The sequence below is a fragment of the Lithobates pipiens genome, unplaced genomic scaffold (assembly GCF_037356315.1).
Source record: "Lithobates pipiens isolate NorthernLeopardFrog02 unplaced genomic scaffold, aLitPip1_a1.2 Scaffold_28, whole genome shotgun sequence".
Taxonomy (NCBI): Eukaryota; Metazoa; Chordata; class Amphibia; order Anura; family Ranidae; genus Lithobates; species Lithobates pipiens.
This window is the reverse complement of record NW_027507789.1, coordinates 11,917,493-11,932,106: the sequence shown is the minus strand read 5'-3', so window position 1 is coordinate 11,932,106 and position 14,614 is coordinate 11,917,493. Positions and strand designations below refer to the sequence as shown.

The window sequence follows — 14,614 nt, the reverse complement described above, 5'->3', positions numbered from 1 at the left end:
TTGCCTACCCTGGTCCCTGACCTTCCCTCTCCTCCATTGCCTTCATTAGCTCCATAGTCCTGAATTGTCAGAACAATTTCCCAAATAAAAAAAAAATGCTTGTAGTTATCGATCCCAAATTCACCTCATACATGTATTATGCTATTGTCCAGGTGGTGGGACTACGTGCTACCCCCTAATAATTACCCCGTGGCCGCAAATTCGACCTAAAGGTTTGCGAAATTCGCCTCCCATTGAAGTCAATGGAGCCCGCGGCGAACGGTCGTTTTCGCGAACGTTTGTGCCCGTTCGCGTTTCGCGTTCGCGAAACGTCCCGTCGGAAGTTCGTCCATCACTATTCACTATATCTCCTCTTCCAAGGACTCTGCATTCACTATATCTCCTCTCCTAAATGAAAATGTCTAAATTGGACCCAATCAGCCATTTTCCCTCCTCTGTGTCATGTGGCTCATTAGTTTTACAAGGTCTCAGGTGGGAATGGGGAGCAGGTTTGGTGTTATCGCTCTCACTCGCTCATACTGGTCACTAGAAGTTCAACATAGCACCTCATGGCAAAGAACTAAGTTTCAGTTAAAGATCCAACACATTATGGTGGTCCTTCATCAGAGTCTATAAACTGACACACACACACTTATATTTGTTTATTGTGTATAGCAAAACTTAAAAATATTACCTGCAAATGGTAAAATGCAAAAATATATATATATATATATATATATATTTTTTTTTGCATTTTACCATTTGTATGTCATTTTTTTTGTTTTGCATTAAAAAAAATATAATAATTAAAAAAATAACCTCTACTTGATTTGTCATTTAAGCTTTGTTAAAAAAAGTTACAATAAAATTAACAATTTTGAAGGGGGGTGGCTGGGTTAGTTATGAGCTAATTTAGGTGCCAGACAGAAGAAAAAAATAACTTACCGTAATGGTAATGGAAACCCAGGGCTGGTTTACAATGGTCACATGATCAATTTTTAATAAACCGCATTGGTTTAACTTGAGCCATGCCTACTTTGGATAAGCCACACCCTTTGATGCAATACCTTTTTTCCTCTTCTGATTGGTTTTCCATGCAGCAGGAAGTGGCAACCCTAGGTCATCAATATAATGCTGTGAAGGAAAGAAGGTAGGCGGAGCTAGACAACACAAACAACACAAACTTTGCTGGGAAATAAGATAGAACATCTGTTTGTAATGTTGCCACAAGCAATTTTTTAATATTTAATTTAAGCACTTTTGAAAATATATAACAAACAAAAAGAAAAAAAAGAAAAAAAAGAAATATAACAAATAGAATACATTTTTTACTAGTCACATGGCACATATCTGATAAAGTGCGCCCTTGACTATAGACAGAACGCGGATGCCATTTTGTGTTCTGAGCGTGTATCGATCCTCCTGCCAATTGTATCTGCATAATGCTGTCCAGCCCCACCTCCAACGGAAATAGAAACCCCACCCAGATTTTCTAAGCCCCGCCCACGGATGAACCAAACTGCAACCACCTTCTCAGTCTCTGGATTGAAAATCAGGAACGGGGAATGTAAACTTTTTACCAAAGATTCGCCATGGAGTCGCAGTACATTCATCGGCGAATCATTCGTCTAACGTTATACATTCGCCAGCAAATGCATGTATTTGCAAAGCATGCTGGGATGTATTGACTGATATTGGCCAGCATCGGTTGTCAGAAATAAGTGGCTTCATCCTGCTGCGTTTATTTAGATAGAAATCAGATTAAGAAAAGTGATGGGGGCTCCAATAAAAATATGTTTTTTAAATTTGATATTTTTTTAAAAAACAGATTACCGACAAATGTGTTATTCAATTACCCAAAAAATATTATTTTAGATTTTATTTAATAAAAATGAAAAATACTGTTTTTATGAAAAAAAAGACTAATTAAAACATTTCTGTTTTTAACAGAAGGGGGGGGGGAGAGTTGTGCTCCTCCGCTAGTCATTAGGTTTGTTTTAGCTTAAGCTAAGATGGCGGGAAGAGTTTGTGTACCTATCTGAATCATTTGTCTGAAGTTATAGAGAACATCTGTCGATATTATTGGTCATCATTGGCCAGATTTGGTTGTCAGAAAAACAGAGGCTTCTTCCTGCCATGCTATTTGGATGGAAATCAGATTAAGAAAAGTGATGGGGGTTCCAATAAAAATATGCTTTTTATAATTTTTTTTTTTTACAATAAATATTAAAGACAAATGTATTACTCAATTTAAAAAAATAAATAAATAAGTAAATAAAAAAAAAACAATTTTTTTAAAAATTATTAATTAAAAAATGTCTGTTTTTAATAGAAGAGAGGGAGGTGGGTTGTGTCCCTTTGCTAATCATTAGGATAGTTTTACCTTTACACCAAGATGGAAGGAGGGGGTTGTGTATCTATCTATATAATCAAATGGATGAACAGCGCTGATAAGCAGACATAAATAGGACCCTCAGAGGCAAAGTAAAAACTTTTTGTTATTGTTTAAAAAATAATAAAATGTTAGGGTTCCCCATTGGAAATTTCCCCTTTTCCCTCCCCTTTCTGTTAGGTTCCCCATTGGAAATTTCCCCTTTCCCTCCCCTTTCTGTTGGGGTCCCCATTGGAAATGTCCCATTTTCGTCCCCTTTTCCCTCCCCTTTCTGTTGGGTTCCCCATTGGAAATTTCCCCTTTTCCTCTCCTTTTCCCTCCCCTTTCTGTTGTTGTCCCCATTGGAAATTTCCCCTTTTCCCTCCCCTTTCTGTTGTGGTCCCCATTGGAAATTTCCCCTTTTCCCTCCCCTTTCTGTTGGGCTCCCCATTGGAAATTTCCACTTTTCCCTCCCCTTTCTGTTGAGGTCCCCATTGGAAATTTCCCCTTTTCGTCCCCTTTTCCCTCCCCTTTCTGTTGGGTTCCCCATTGGAAATTTCCCCTTTCCCTCCCCTTTTCCCTCCCCTTTCTGTTGGGGTCCTCATTGGAAATTTCCCCTTTTCCTCCCCTTTTCCCTCCCCTTTCTGTTGGGTTCCCCATTGGAAATTTCCCCTTTCCATCGCCTTTCTGTTGGGGTCCCCATTGGAAATTTCCCCTTTTCCTCCCCTTTTCCCTCCCCTTTCTGTTGGGTTCCCCATTGGAAATTTCTCCTTTCCCTCCCTTTCCCCTCCCCTTTCTGTTGGGGTCCCCATTGGAAATTTCCCCTTTTCCTCGCCTTTCTGATGGGTTCCCCATTGGAAATTTCCCCTTTCCCTCCCCTTTTCCCTCCCCTATCTGTCTATTTTACCACTTTCCTGAAACAGAAGGAAAAAAAAAAACTTGATGGGGGTGTTACTACTACTCTACCCAACCCCCCCCCCCCAAAAAAAAGGAAAAATTTAAGCTAGAGATTCACTTTAGGGGGCGCTCTCGCACATCACTTTCTCCTATGTCGCAACTGAGGCAGGAAGTGATATCATTGGTCACGCCTATTTCCCAAATATGCCTACAGAAACAAAATGGCTTCCTCGACCTGCGTACAGACAAAAGCACACATTAGGTGACTTATTTCCAATGCGCAAGACAACGCTTTAATCTTGGAGCATGGAAACAGTGTTTTGTGGTCTATTATCACAAATAAAAAAAAAATAAAAAAACAAGATTTTGATTATATCCACAAACCGCAAAGATGTAGTGAAATATAGGCAATGTGCACCGGATAGTTGTTGTACGACACTAGCTCCACATCTCAGGACTGAAGGTTGAAAAAAATCAGCCGAGGCCGCTTTTGTAGCCATGTCCACTCCTATATTGAATTGCATTATCCACCATCTACAAAGGCCAGGGTACCAGCAGCGGGAGGCTCCCGGTGTAGTTGCCATTGCCAACTATTTTATTTTTTTCTGTAAAATTGTTCATTTTGAGAAACAAAAAGAACACTACTGATAATATAATGATATCTTTCCCTAATTGTTGGCATCTTTGATAGTCAATATCTCTTTGAATGCATTCAGGGTTTTCTATGTAGAACAGTTGGCATCAAGCTCATTCAAAAAAAAAAAAAAAATTCTTCAGTTCAATTTCCTTAAAGCTTTCTTTAACATTTTGAAAAATAATTTTTTTTACTTTATGCGTTAGAATCCTTAAATAATTGTTGTTTTCTGGTATACAAAAGATAACTTCAGCTTTAACATTCCTGTTGATCCTTGGGTTACAGTTCCCCTTTTTACATCTGGTGTGAGCCACCTCCAAAAGGTTGGACCTACCCATAACCCACAGTTCTACTTCCTTCGAAGAATCCTTTATCATTTTTTAAAATATATATATTTTTTACTTTATGAGTTACAATCCTTTAGTATTTGTTGTTTCTTGTTGATCCTTGGGTTACAGTTGCCCCTTTGCAGGTTACATCTAGTATGATCCACCACCATAGGTTGGCCCTACCCATGACCCAGGATTCTACTACTTTAAAGCTTCCTTTATCATTTTGTAAACAATGTTTTACTTTATGAATTAGCATCCTTAAATAATTGTTGTTTCCTGTTCATCATTGGGTTGTAGTTGGCCCTTGAATTTTGCATCCAGTATGATCCACCACCAAAAGGTTGGACCTACCCATGACTCACGGTTCTACTTCCTTAAAGCTTCATTTAACGTTTTGTAAATCATTTTTTACTTTAGAAATTAGAATTCTTCAATAATTGTTGTTTTCTGGGATACAAAAGATAACTTCATCTTTAACATTCCTGTTGATCCTTGGGTTACAGTTGCCCCTTGCAGGTTACAGCTAGTATGATCCACCACCAAAGATTGGGTTGTAGTTGACCCTTGAATTTTGCATCCAGTATGATCCACCACCAAAAGGTTGGACCTACCCATGACTTACGGTTCTACTTCCTTAAAGCTTCATTTAACATTTTCTAAATCATTTTTTACTTTAGAAATTAGAATCCTTCAATAATTGTTGTTTTCTGGGATACAAAAGATAACTTCATCTTTAACATTCCTGTTGATCCTTGGGTTACAGTTGCCCCTTGCAGGTTACATCTAGTATGATCCACCACCAAAGGTTGGTCCTACCCATGACCCACGGTTCTACCTCCTTAAAGCTTCTGTAAATAATCATTCTGTAAGTAATTTTGTACTTTATGAGTTAGAATCCTTCTTTATGAGTTAGAATGCTTCAATAATTGTTACTGTTGCCCCTTTGCAGGTTACATCTAGTATGATCCACAACCAAAAGGTTGGTCTTACTCAAGGACCTTAAAGTGCAATGTGAATTTAGATAAAAGTGCACATTATGAGAAAGGTTGCCCATTATATTTACAAAAAGTTGTAAATTCAGTTCCTCAGTGCATCATTGTCTTCAATAATTGTATCAGATATTGCTAAGAAAACGTTAAGGGCGGGCAATTTGTAATCTGGAGTGTTTTGTAATGATGTGTAACGGATAATATAAGTTCGATAAGTAGGGTGGCTTAGGCAACAAAAAGAATAAAAAAATATGAATTTCCTTGTCAAACTTTTACAAATGCATCCAAGACTTAATAATGGATATGGTACGGTGTAGCAGAAAGCCCGTAATGGTAGTTGAAGATGCCACATAAAAGGCGCCTTCATAGGCCCTTGGTGTTGATATAGTTCCAGATTTGCTTGATACCCTTTCTTGGCGAGGAAACAAAAATCCATTCAATAATGAGTTACTTTTTTTCTGGATAGCAAAAAGAGTAGGCGTTTAGAAATACGTTTGAACGCAGAGACCACCTCGCAGTATTTAGGAGAATTTAGAAGAAATCAGCAGAGCTTGCAACATCTCCACTTTATTGGAGGAGCTAAAGAAGTGGTTTGGCAGTGACTAGTTACAGAGGCCACAGAGAGCAGGGGCCCCAAAAGAAAATCTTCAGAGCACAGAAATCGTTGTAGTCCTTTACTATTAGAAATGTTTTATAATGATAGCAGTAGTTGAAGGACCACTTGAGGTCCAGGCATCTGTCTAGAAATGACTTTCATAAGACCTTCAAATATGTGTCATTTTGTTCACCCTTCCGAATTCTCTCTTCTACTAATTACATAACCAAATTAGATGGTTGCAGTTGGAATTATTCAGATATGCAGCTATATTTCCAACTGGGCTCGCTTAGATGCTAGTCTGAAGATCTCCATTAAGCAATGTGCGTTGCGTCTCTGTGGTTTCATTCAGCCTGGACTTGTCTTGTTTGCTATCGCTTCTGTCGCCCTCATCCATGCCACTGACCCTGGACAAGCACAGGACATTCTGAAAGCTCTTTTTAAAGTTGTCGGAAAGAAAGGCATACAAGATGGGGTTGGCACAGCTGTTGGCGTAACTCAGAACCACCACAAAGTCCCACATGGCCTTCAGGCCCGGAGTTGGCACAATCAGGAGGGACACGGATGAGACGTTGAAGATATAGAACGGGAGCCAGCAAAATATGAAAACTGCAACCACGATGGACACCATCCTGGTGACTTTCTTTTCTGACCGTTTCCTCTTGGAGGAACCCACTCTTATTCCCGATGACTTGACTTTGATGATGATGAAGAGATAGCAGAGGCAGATAATACTTAGCGGGACTAAGAACCCTAGGATAAAGGCATATATTATAAAACCAGTGTACCACGTCCCAGAGTTCCCAGGCCAGATTATGGTGCAGCTACCTCTCCCACGATAGAACTGAACTCCGGCATAATTCATAATCGGCATGATGACCAGGAGTGAAATGGTCCACACTGCGGCATTGACCATTTTGGCAGTCCTTGGTCTTCTCCATTTGGCTGACTTGATGGGGTGAACCACTGCCAGGTATCGGTCGATGCTCATGACAGTAAGGCAGAAGATGCTGGTGAACTGGTTTATACCATCCACCGTCATTACAATCCTGCAGATGACTTTGCCAAAAGGCCAATGGACCAAGGCTACCTGCATTGCTAGGAAGGGCAAGCCAAGCATGAAGAGTTCATCGGCAATGGCCAAGTTGAGTATGTAGATGTTGGTGATTGTCTTCATCTTGGCATATCGGAGTATGACGTAGATGACCAGTGTGTTTCCACAGAGTCCCACGATGCACACCACAAAGTAAATGAAGGTGAGGACGGCATTGCTAGTAATGTCATAGTATGGAGAGGTCATGTTCGTGGACATGTTAGTTGTGGTCTCTATGATGTCACCCTGTGACACTGGAGAAAAGTACAGTTCTGTGATGTTTGGCAAGTCTGAGTAATCCTGATCCATCTTGCTGTCGTGGAGTGAGGCCCAAAAACACGTTTTTACACGGCGTTCATCGCCTCTCCTCAGCTGTCTTCTCAACTTGGTTAGATACGACCCCTGAAACAGAAAACAGAGATTGTAAGAAACCCAAACTATCATCAACAAGATTTGGTTGAGTGTTTTACTTGATATACTTTATCTACTGTACTTTATCTACTGTACTTATTTGAGGGTGCACTCTGATGGGGACACTTGATGTAAGGGGGCATTCTGATTGGGACACCTGATGTAATTGGACACCCTGATGGGGACACCTGATGTAAGGGGGCACTGTGATGAGACGCCTGATTTATGAGGGCACTCTGATGGGACACCTGATGTATGAGGGCACTCTGATGGGACACCTGATGTAAGGGGGCACTCAGATGGGACACCTGATGTAAGAGGGCACTCTGATGGGACACCTGATGTAAGGGGGCACTCTGATGGGGACACCTGATGTAAGGGGGCATTCTTTTGGGACACCTGATGTAAGGGGGCACGCTGATTGGGAAACCTTATGTAAGTGGCAATCTGATGGGGACAGCTCATGTAAGGGGGGACTCTGATGGGGACAGCTGATGTAAGGGGTCACTCTAATGGGGACAGCTGATGTAAGGAGGGGGGAATCTGATGGGGACAGCTAATGTAAGAGAGGGACTCTGATGGGGACAGCTAATGTAAGGGGGGTACTTTAATGGAGGCAGATGATGTAAGGGGGGGACTCTGATGGAGGCAGATGGTGTAAGAGGGGACTCTGGTGGAAGCAGATGATGTAAGAGGGGGGCTACTGATGGGGGCAGCTGAAGTAAGGGGGAAATTTGATGGGGACAGCTGATGTAAGAGGGGCTCTGAGGGGGACACCTGATGTAAGGGGGCATTCTGATGGGGACACCTGATGTAATTGGACACCCTGATGGGGACACTGATGTAAAGGGACATTCTGATTGGGATACCTTATGTAAGGGGGAAATCTGATGGGGGCAGCTGATGTAAAGGGGCACTCTGATGAGACACCTGATGTAAGGGGGCACTCTGGTGGGACACCTGATGTAAGGGGGCACTCTGGTGGGACACCTGATGTAAGGGGGCACTCTGGTGGGACACCTGATGTAAGGGGGCACTCTGGTGGGGCACCTGATGTAAGGGGGCACTCTGGTGGGACACCTGATGTAAGGGGGCACTCTGATGGGACACTGGATGTAAGGGGGCACTCTAAAGGGGACAACTGGTGTAAGGGAGGGGGGATTCTGAGGGGGTCTTCTAATGCAGGGAGGCACTCAGATGAGGGACATCTGATGCAAGAGGGAACTCTAATGTGGACATAAGGGGACACTCTGATGGGAACACCTGATGTAAAGGGGGAGTCTGATGGAGGCACCCGATGCAGTACAAGGGGGTCACAGGTTCTGTTTAATCACCCTAATGACAGCCTAATATGTGCTAGTGTTTCCTAGGTTATGGCACAGTGTGTCCCTTTAATGCACCCCCAGATCAGATAGGTGAGATCTGGTCCTGGTGACAACTATCTAAGATGTATGGTCCCTCACATTGGGAAGATGACCTCCCACTTTCTTCAGGACCGGAATTAAAAGAAAATAATCCCAATGGGGTAGAAACAGCAAGAAATGCCCTTTTCTGTTACCCCCCCCCCCCCCCCCCAAAAAAAAAAAGTTTTGACTATACATACACTTTAAACTCTTCTACCTGCACCTTGTAGTTTTTATCTGCAATTAATTTAAATAACAAGCATGTTATACTCACCTGCTCCTCCTCTTCTCTATGTTCCACCACAGAAAGCTGCTTTCTATGGGGCACACAGTGCATGCTCGCTCCCGTGCCGTGTGTGTCTATGGAGCCGCACTCCATAGACACACACAGTGCAGCTGCAATATAAGAAATGTTTGCTTTTGGGATTACTACAATTTTAAACAGTCACCAGAAGTATAAGAGAACCTGCCGGCTGTCAAATGGAAGCAATCTATGAGATTTTTGGAGTTTGGGAGTTTGCCAAAAAATTTCACAGCTGTTCCTCAACCGAAACAAAGGCAACATCGAATGTTCGCTGTCTATATTGTCTGCAGGACAAATGTGTGAGTAGGGAAAATACTGCATTATGGCCACTAGATGGCGAGGAGGAGCATACTTATTTGCTAGGAAACTCAGCACCACCTAGTGGCCATAATATGGAATTTTCCCCATTGACACATCCAATCCGCACAGAATGCAGCGTGAGAACATTCTGTTTTGCTTTTTTCCCACAGAACGAAATTAAATACAGATTAGATATGCGTTGAGCTACATTTCATAGCTATTAGCCAGATGCATAGGGGTGTATTTACAAAACATTTGCATTAGTGTTTATCAATCCAAACTGCACTCTGTGCGAAAGGGGCAAAATAGAATGCTATCAGGCTATATTCTCTGCAGATCGAATGTGTGAATGGGGACAGTACCACATTATGGCCACTAGATGGACCTGAGGAGCATACTTGTTTCCTATGATACTCAGTGCCATCTAGTGACCGCATTGTGGAACTTTTCCCTATGAAAAATACTGGCGAGGAGGAGCATGCTTATTTGCTTGGGTACTCAGCACCATCTAGTGGCCATAATATAGAATATTCCCCATTCACACATTCAGTCCACAGAGAATAAAGCCTGAGATTTTGCTTAATTTCCACAGAACTAATTAAGATACAGCTTAGATATGCGTGAGCTGCATTTCATAGCTTTTAACCAGACACGTAGGGGTGTATTTACAAAAAAAGCTCATTTGTGAGGTCAGGCACTGATGTTGGACGAGAAGGCCTGGCTCGCAGTCTACACTGTAATTCATCCCAAAGGTGTTCTACTGAGTTGCAGTCAGGGCTCTGTGCAGGCCAGTCAAGTTCCTCCACCCCAAACTCATCCACGTCATTATGGACCTTGCTTTGTACACTGGAGCCAATCATTTGGTGGAGGGGGGATTATGATGTGGGGGTTGTTTTTCAGGGGTTGGCCTTGGCCCCTTAATTCCACTGAAGGGAACTCTTTAGGTGTCAGCATACCAAGACATTTTGGACAATTTCATGCTCCCAACTTTGTGGGAACAGTTTGGGGATTGCCCCTTCCTGTTCCAACATGACTGCCCACCAGTGCACAAAGCAAGGTCCATAAAGACATGGATGAGAGAGTTTGGGGTGGAGGAACTTGACTGGCCTGCCTCCATGTCTTTATGGACCTTGGTTTGTGCACTGGTCCAAACCATTTGGTGGAGGGGGGATTATGGTGATGGGTTTTTCTTCCTCTTTTTCTCCCCTCAGGGCCTGCAAATGAAAAGCATAATGGGCTAGTATGCATTGCATACTAGCCCATTATATGACACTTACCTGCAAACGAAAGCCCACGCTGTTCGCTGAGCAGGCTGCGTCTATCTTCGCCCCTCTTCCTTTCCGGGGCCATGGACTCCAGGCTCTGTGACTGGCAGGAGCCGTCAGTCACGGCACGCGCTGGTGGAAGAAACAGCACGGTGGTCTGTTTCTTCACAGCGCATGCGCCGATGATGACATCAGCACACTACAAGTGAAATGTCTCCTAAACGGCGCACGTTTAGAAGATATTTCCACTACCTATAGGTAAGCCTTATTCTAGACTTACCTATAGGTAAAAGTCAGCAAAAAGGGTTTACAACCACTTAAAGCGGGAGTCCGCCGTTTTTTTTTTTTTTAAAAGCCAGCAGCTACAAATACTGCAGCTGCTGACTTTTAAAATAAGGACACTTACCCGCCCAGCACGCCCGCGATGTCGGCACCCGAAGCCGATCTCTCGATCGTCTCTCGGGTGCTGCCGCCGCCATCTTGGGTATGGGAATCAGGAAGTGGAGCCTTTCGGCTTAATTTCCCGGTTCCCTACTGCGCATGCGCGAGTCGCGCTGCGCAATAAGGATGGTCCCCACTGTCTCTGGGATCCGTGTTTTCCCAGCAGGCAGCGGGGGACCTTCGGAAAGGGGCGTAGATTCTGCGGAAAGGTGCGTAGCTTCTGCAGAATCTACGCCGGAAGTGGGTGCAGATACCTGTACTGTACAGGTACCTGCACCCCCCTCCCCCCTGAAAGGTGCCAATTGTGGCGCCAGAGGGGGGGAGGGTTCCAATGAGCGGAAGGTCCACTTTAGGGTGGAGCTCCGCTTTAAGGCGTCAGCATACCAAGACATTTTGGACAATTTCATGCTCCCAACTTTGTGGAAAGGGTTTGGGGATGGCCCCTTCTTGGTCCAACATGACTGCCCAAAAAGACTTGGATGAGAGAGTTTGGGGGGGAGGAACTTGACTGGCCTGCCTCCATGTCTTTATGGACTTTGGTTTGTGCACTGGTCCAAACCATTTGGTGGAGGGGGGGGTTTATGGTGTGGGGGTTGTTTTTCAGGGGTTGGGCTTGGCCCCTTAGTTACAGTGAAGGGATCTCTTAAGGTGTCCACATACCGAGACATTTTGGACAATTTCATGCTTCCAACTTTGTGGGAACAGTTTGGGGATGGCCGCTTCCCGTTCCAACATGACTGCACACCAGTACACAAAGCAAAGTCCATAAAGACATGGATGAGCGAGTTTGGGGTGGAGGAACTTGACTGAGTCCTGAACTCAACCCAATAGAACACCTTTGGGATGGATTAGAGTGTAGACTGCGAGCCAGGCCTTCTCATCCAACATTGGTGCCTGACCTCACAAATGCGCTTCTGGAAGAATGATCAAACATTCCCATAGACACCCTCCTAAACCTTGTGGACGGCCTTCCCAGAAGAGGTGAAGCTGTTATAGCTGCAAAGGGCGGAGCCAACTCAATATTGAACCCTACGGACTAAGGCTGGGATGCCATTAAAGTCCATGTACGTGTAAAGGCAGGCGTCCCAACACTTTTGACAATATAGCGTGTATGTATATGTATATATATATATATATATATATATATATATATATATATATATATATATATATATATATATATATATATATATACAGTATATACCCCTTGCACTTGCATGATCTTCTAAAACATCCAAAATATTTCCTAACAGAGCCAGAGTCGGACACAAAATCAATATTCTGGTCATTTTTAGCTCCGTAGTAGGCAGCTGTCTAGCCGACCTCCGTCGCGAGAAATGAGAATCGGCTCATTAGGAGGCGGCGTTGTCTCCATGAGATGTACTAAAACTGGCGAGCGGCTAATGTACGGCCTATAATATGGAAGAGTAATGCACCTCTCCCCGCTGCGTCTGAGGAATTGCGCGCGGCTCCTCGATAACGCTTGTAATGTAGGTTGTACCCTCCAGAAGACCAGAGTTATACGAGGACACCCACTAAAAGGAGAAGGAAAAGAGAACTGCCAGGTCCCTAACATTAAATCCGATTATTTGAGGCACCGGGCACAGTACTTATGATGTGCATACTTTAATGCGCTTTTTACAAAAGCCCGTAGATCAGAAGCAATAAAAGCAATGGAGTATGTTAGCGAGGAATAAATACAATGTGATAATAGGTCTGGCGGCAGGTGGGGGGAGGGAGGAGGGAGAATGCGCTAAAAGCTTGCATTCTAATATAGTTCACTGAGCTGCTAAAAGCTCTCACTTTGGTTAAATTCCATTTATCAACTAAGTAGGTGGAGATGAGAGAATGGGGTTTCCGAAGCGTTTCGTGAAAAATTTCTCTTCCCCGCGATTGTGGAGCTGCGAGTCCCGGATGAATATCAGGAACATTTGGCCTCCAGCCGACGCAATAATGGCAGCATCCAGTGGTGGCCACTCCATTAGGGGCGCCGCCCCCCCCTAATCCATGGGCCTGACCCCTAATCTACACGCGGGGTGTCGAAAGCATTCGATTTCAATGGGGGGGGGGGGGTTGTTTTGTTTTTTTAACCACTTCAGCCCGGAAGATTTGGCTGCTGAATGACCTGGCCATTTTTTTGAGATTCGGCACTGCGTTGCTTTAACTAACAACTGCGCGGTCGTGAGACGCTGTACCCAAACAAATTTTTTTTTTTTTTTTTTTTTTTACGCTTTGAACAAGAAAAAAGACCTATGAGTTTGAAAAAACAAACAAACAATATTTTCTATTTTTTGCTATAATAAATATCCAAAAAAAAAAAAAATGTCTTTGTCAGTTTAGGCCGATATGTATTTTTCTACATATTTTTGTTAAAAAATAAAAAAATAAAAAATGGCAATAAGCGTATACTGATTGGTTTGCGCAAAAGTTATAACGTCTACAAAATAGGAGATATATTTATGGCATTTTTATTATTCGATTTTTTCATTTTTTTTTTTACTATTAATGACGGTGATCAGCGTTTTTTTTATCGGGACTGTGGCGGACGGATCGGACACTTTTGACACTTTTTTGACACCAGTGACATTTAGAGGGCTTTCACACTGCGCCGCCCATAGCGTCGGCGGTAAAACGCAGCTATTTTTAAGTTATACCGTCTACAAAATAGGAGATATATTTATGGCATTTTTATTATTAGATTTTTTTTTTTTCACTAGTAATGACGGTGATCGGCATTTTTTTTATCAGAACTGTGGCGGACGGATTGGACACTTTTGACACTTTTTTGACACCAGTGACATTTAGAGGGCTTCGGCCATAGCGTCGGCGGTTAAACGCCACTATTTTTAGTGCCGCTTTACCGTCGGATTTGCGGCGCATTTAGGCCGCTAGCAGGGGGGGTAAAAGCAGAGAAAGGGTTAAAACCGCCCGCAATAGCGGTGTTTTGCCGGCGGTATTGCAGCACTGCCCCATTGATTTCAATGGGGAGCAGCGGTGGAGGAGCGGTAAACACACCGCTCCTTCACCGCTCCAAAGAAGCTGCTGGCAGGACTTTTCCTGACGTCCTGCCAGCGTTACCGCCCCAGTGTGAAAGCCCTCGGGGCTTTCACACTGGAGACAATGGTGCAGCAGCTTGAGGGTGGATTGCAGGCGCTATTTCTAACGCTATAGCGCCTGCAAAACGCCCTCGGTGTGAAAGGGGTCTTACAAGCCGTTTGCAATACCATCTGGTTCTTCCTAATACCTGGTCCGGGTTGCAGGCATCTAGAAGACACCGTTTCCGAATTCTTGGAGCAATGTTAAGCCTTCTTTTTAATGTTTGTTTGTAAGTATGACTCTTGTTTTAATTTAATTAAAATCTATCTGTGGTAATGTGCAAGGTCGGGGCGCCCTCCCTGTTTTTCTATATGTTTCAGCTCTAAGGATACCCATTGTTCTGAGGAGGGCAGCAAGACCTTTGGCTTTCCATATTGTTCCCAACGGGTTGGCTACACCACTTACATATGGACTTAGCTCCTGAGAGCAGGAGATTGTTTTGTGTTGTTTAGAGAGCTTTAACAAAGCCTTGTCCGAAGCCTTGTTTTGAAGCAAGTGTAAACT

At 43.4% G+C, this 14,614-nt stretch overlaps 1 protein-coding gene across 1 annotated transcript in view; it reads right to left on the bottom strand.

Annotated features, from left to right (window-relative positions):
* Positions 1 to 2,962: 2,962 nt before the first annotated feature.
* Positions 2,963 to 14,614, bottom strand: part of SSTR2 (somatostatin receptor 2) — a 30,605-nt gene continuing 18,953 nt past the window's right edge. Inside the window, exon 2 of the mRNA XM_077458679.1 lies at positions 2,963 to 7,292. Within this exon, the coding sequence (XP_077314805.1) occupies positions 6,087 to 7,199 (1,113 nt within the window). The 5' untranslated portion in view covers positions 7,200 to 7,292 and the 3' untranslated portion in view covers positions 2,963 to 6,086. The remainder of the gene's footprint in view (positions 7,293 to 14,614) is intronic.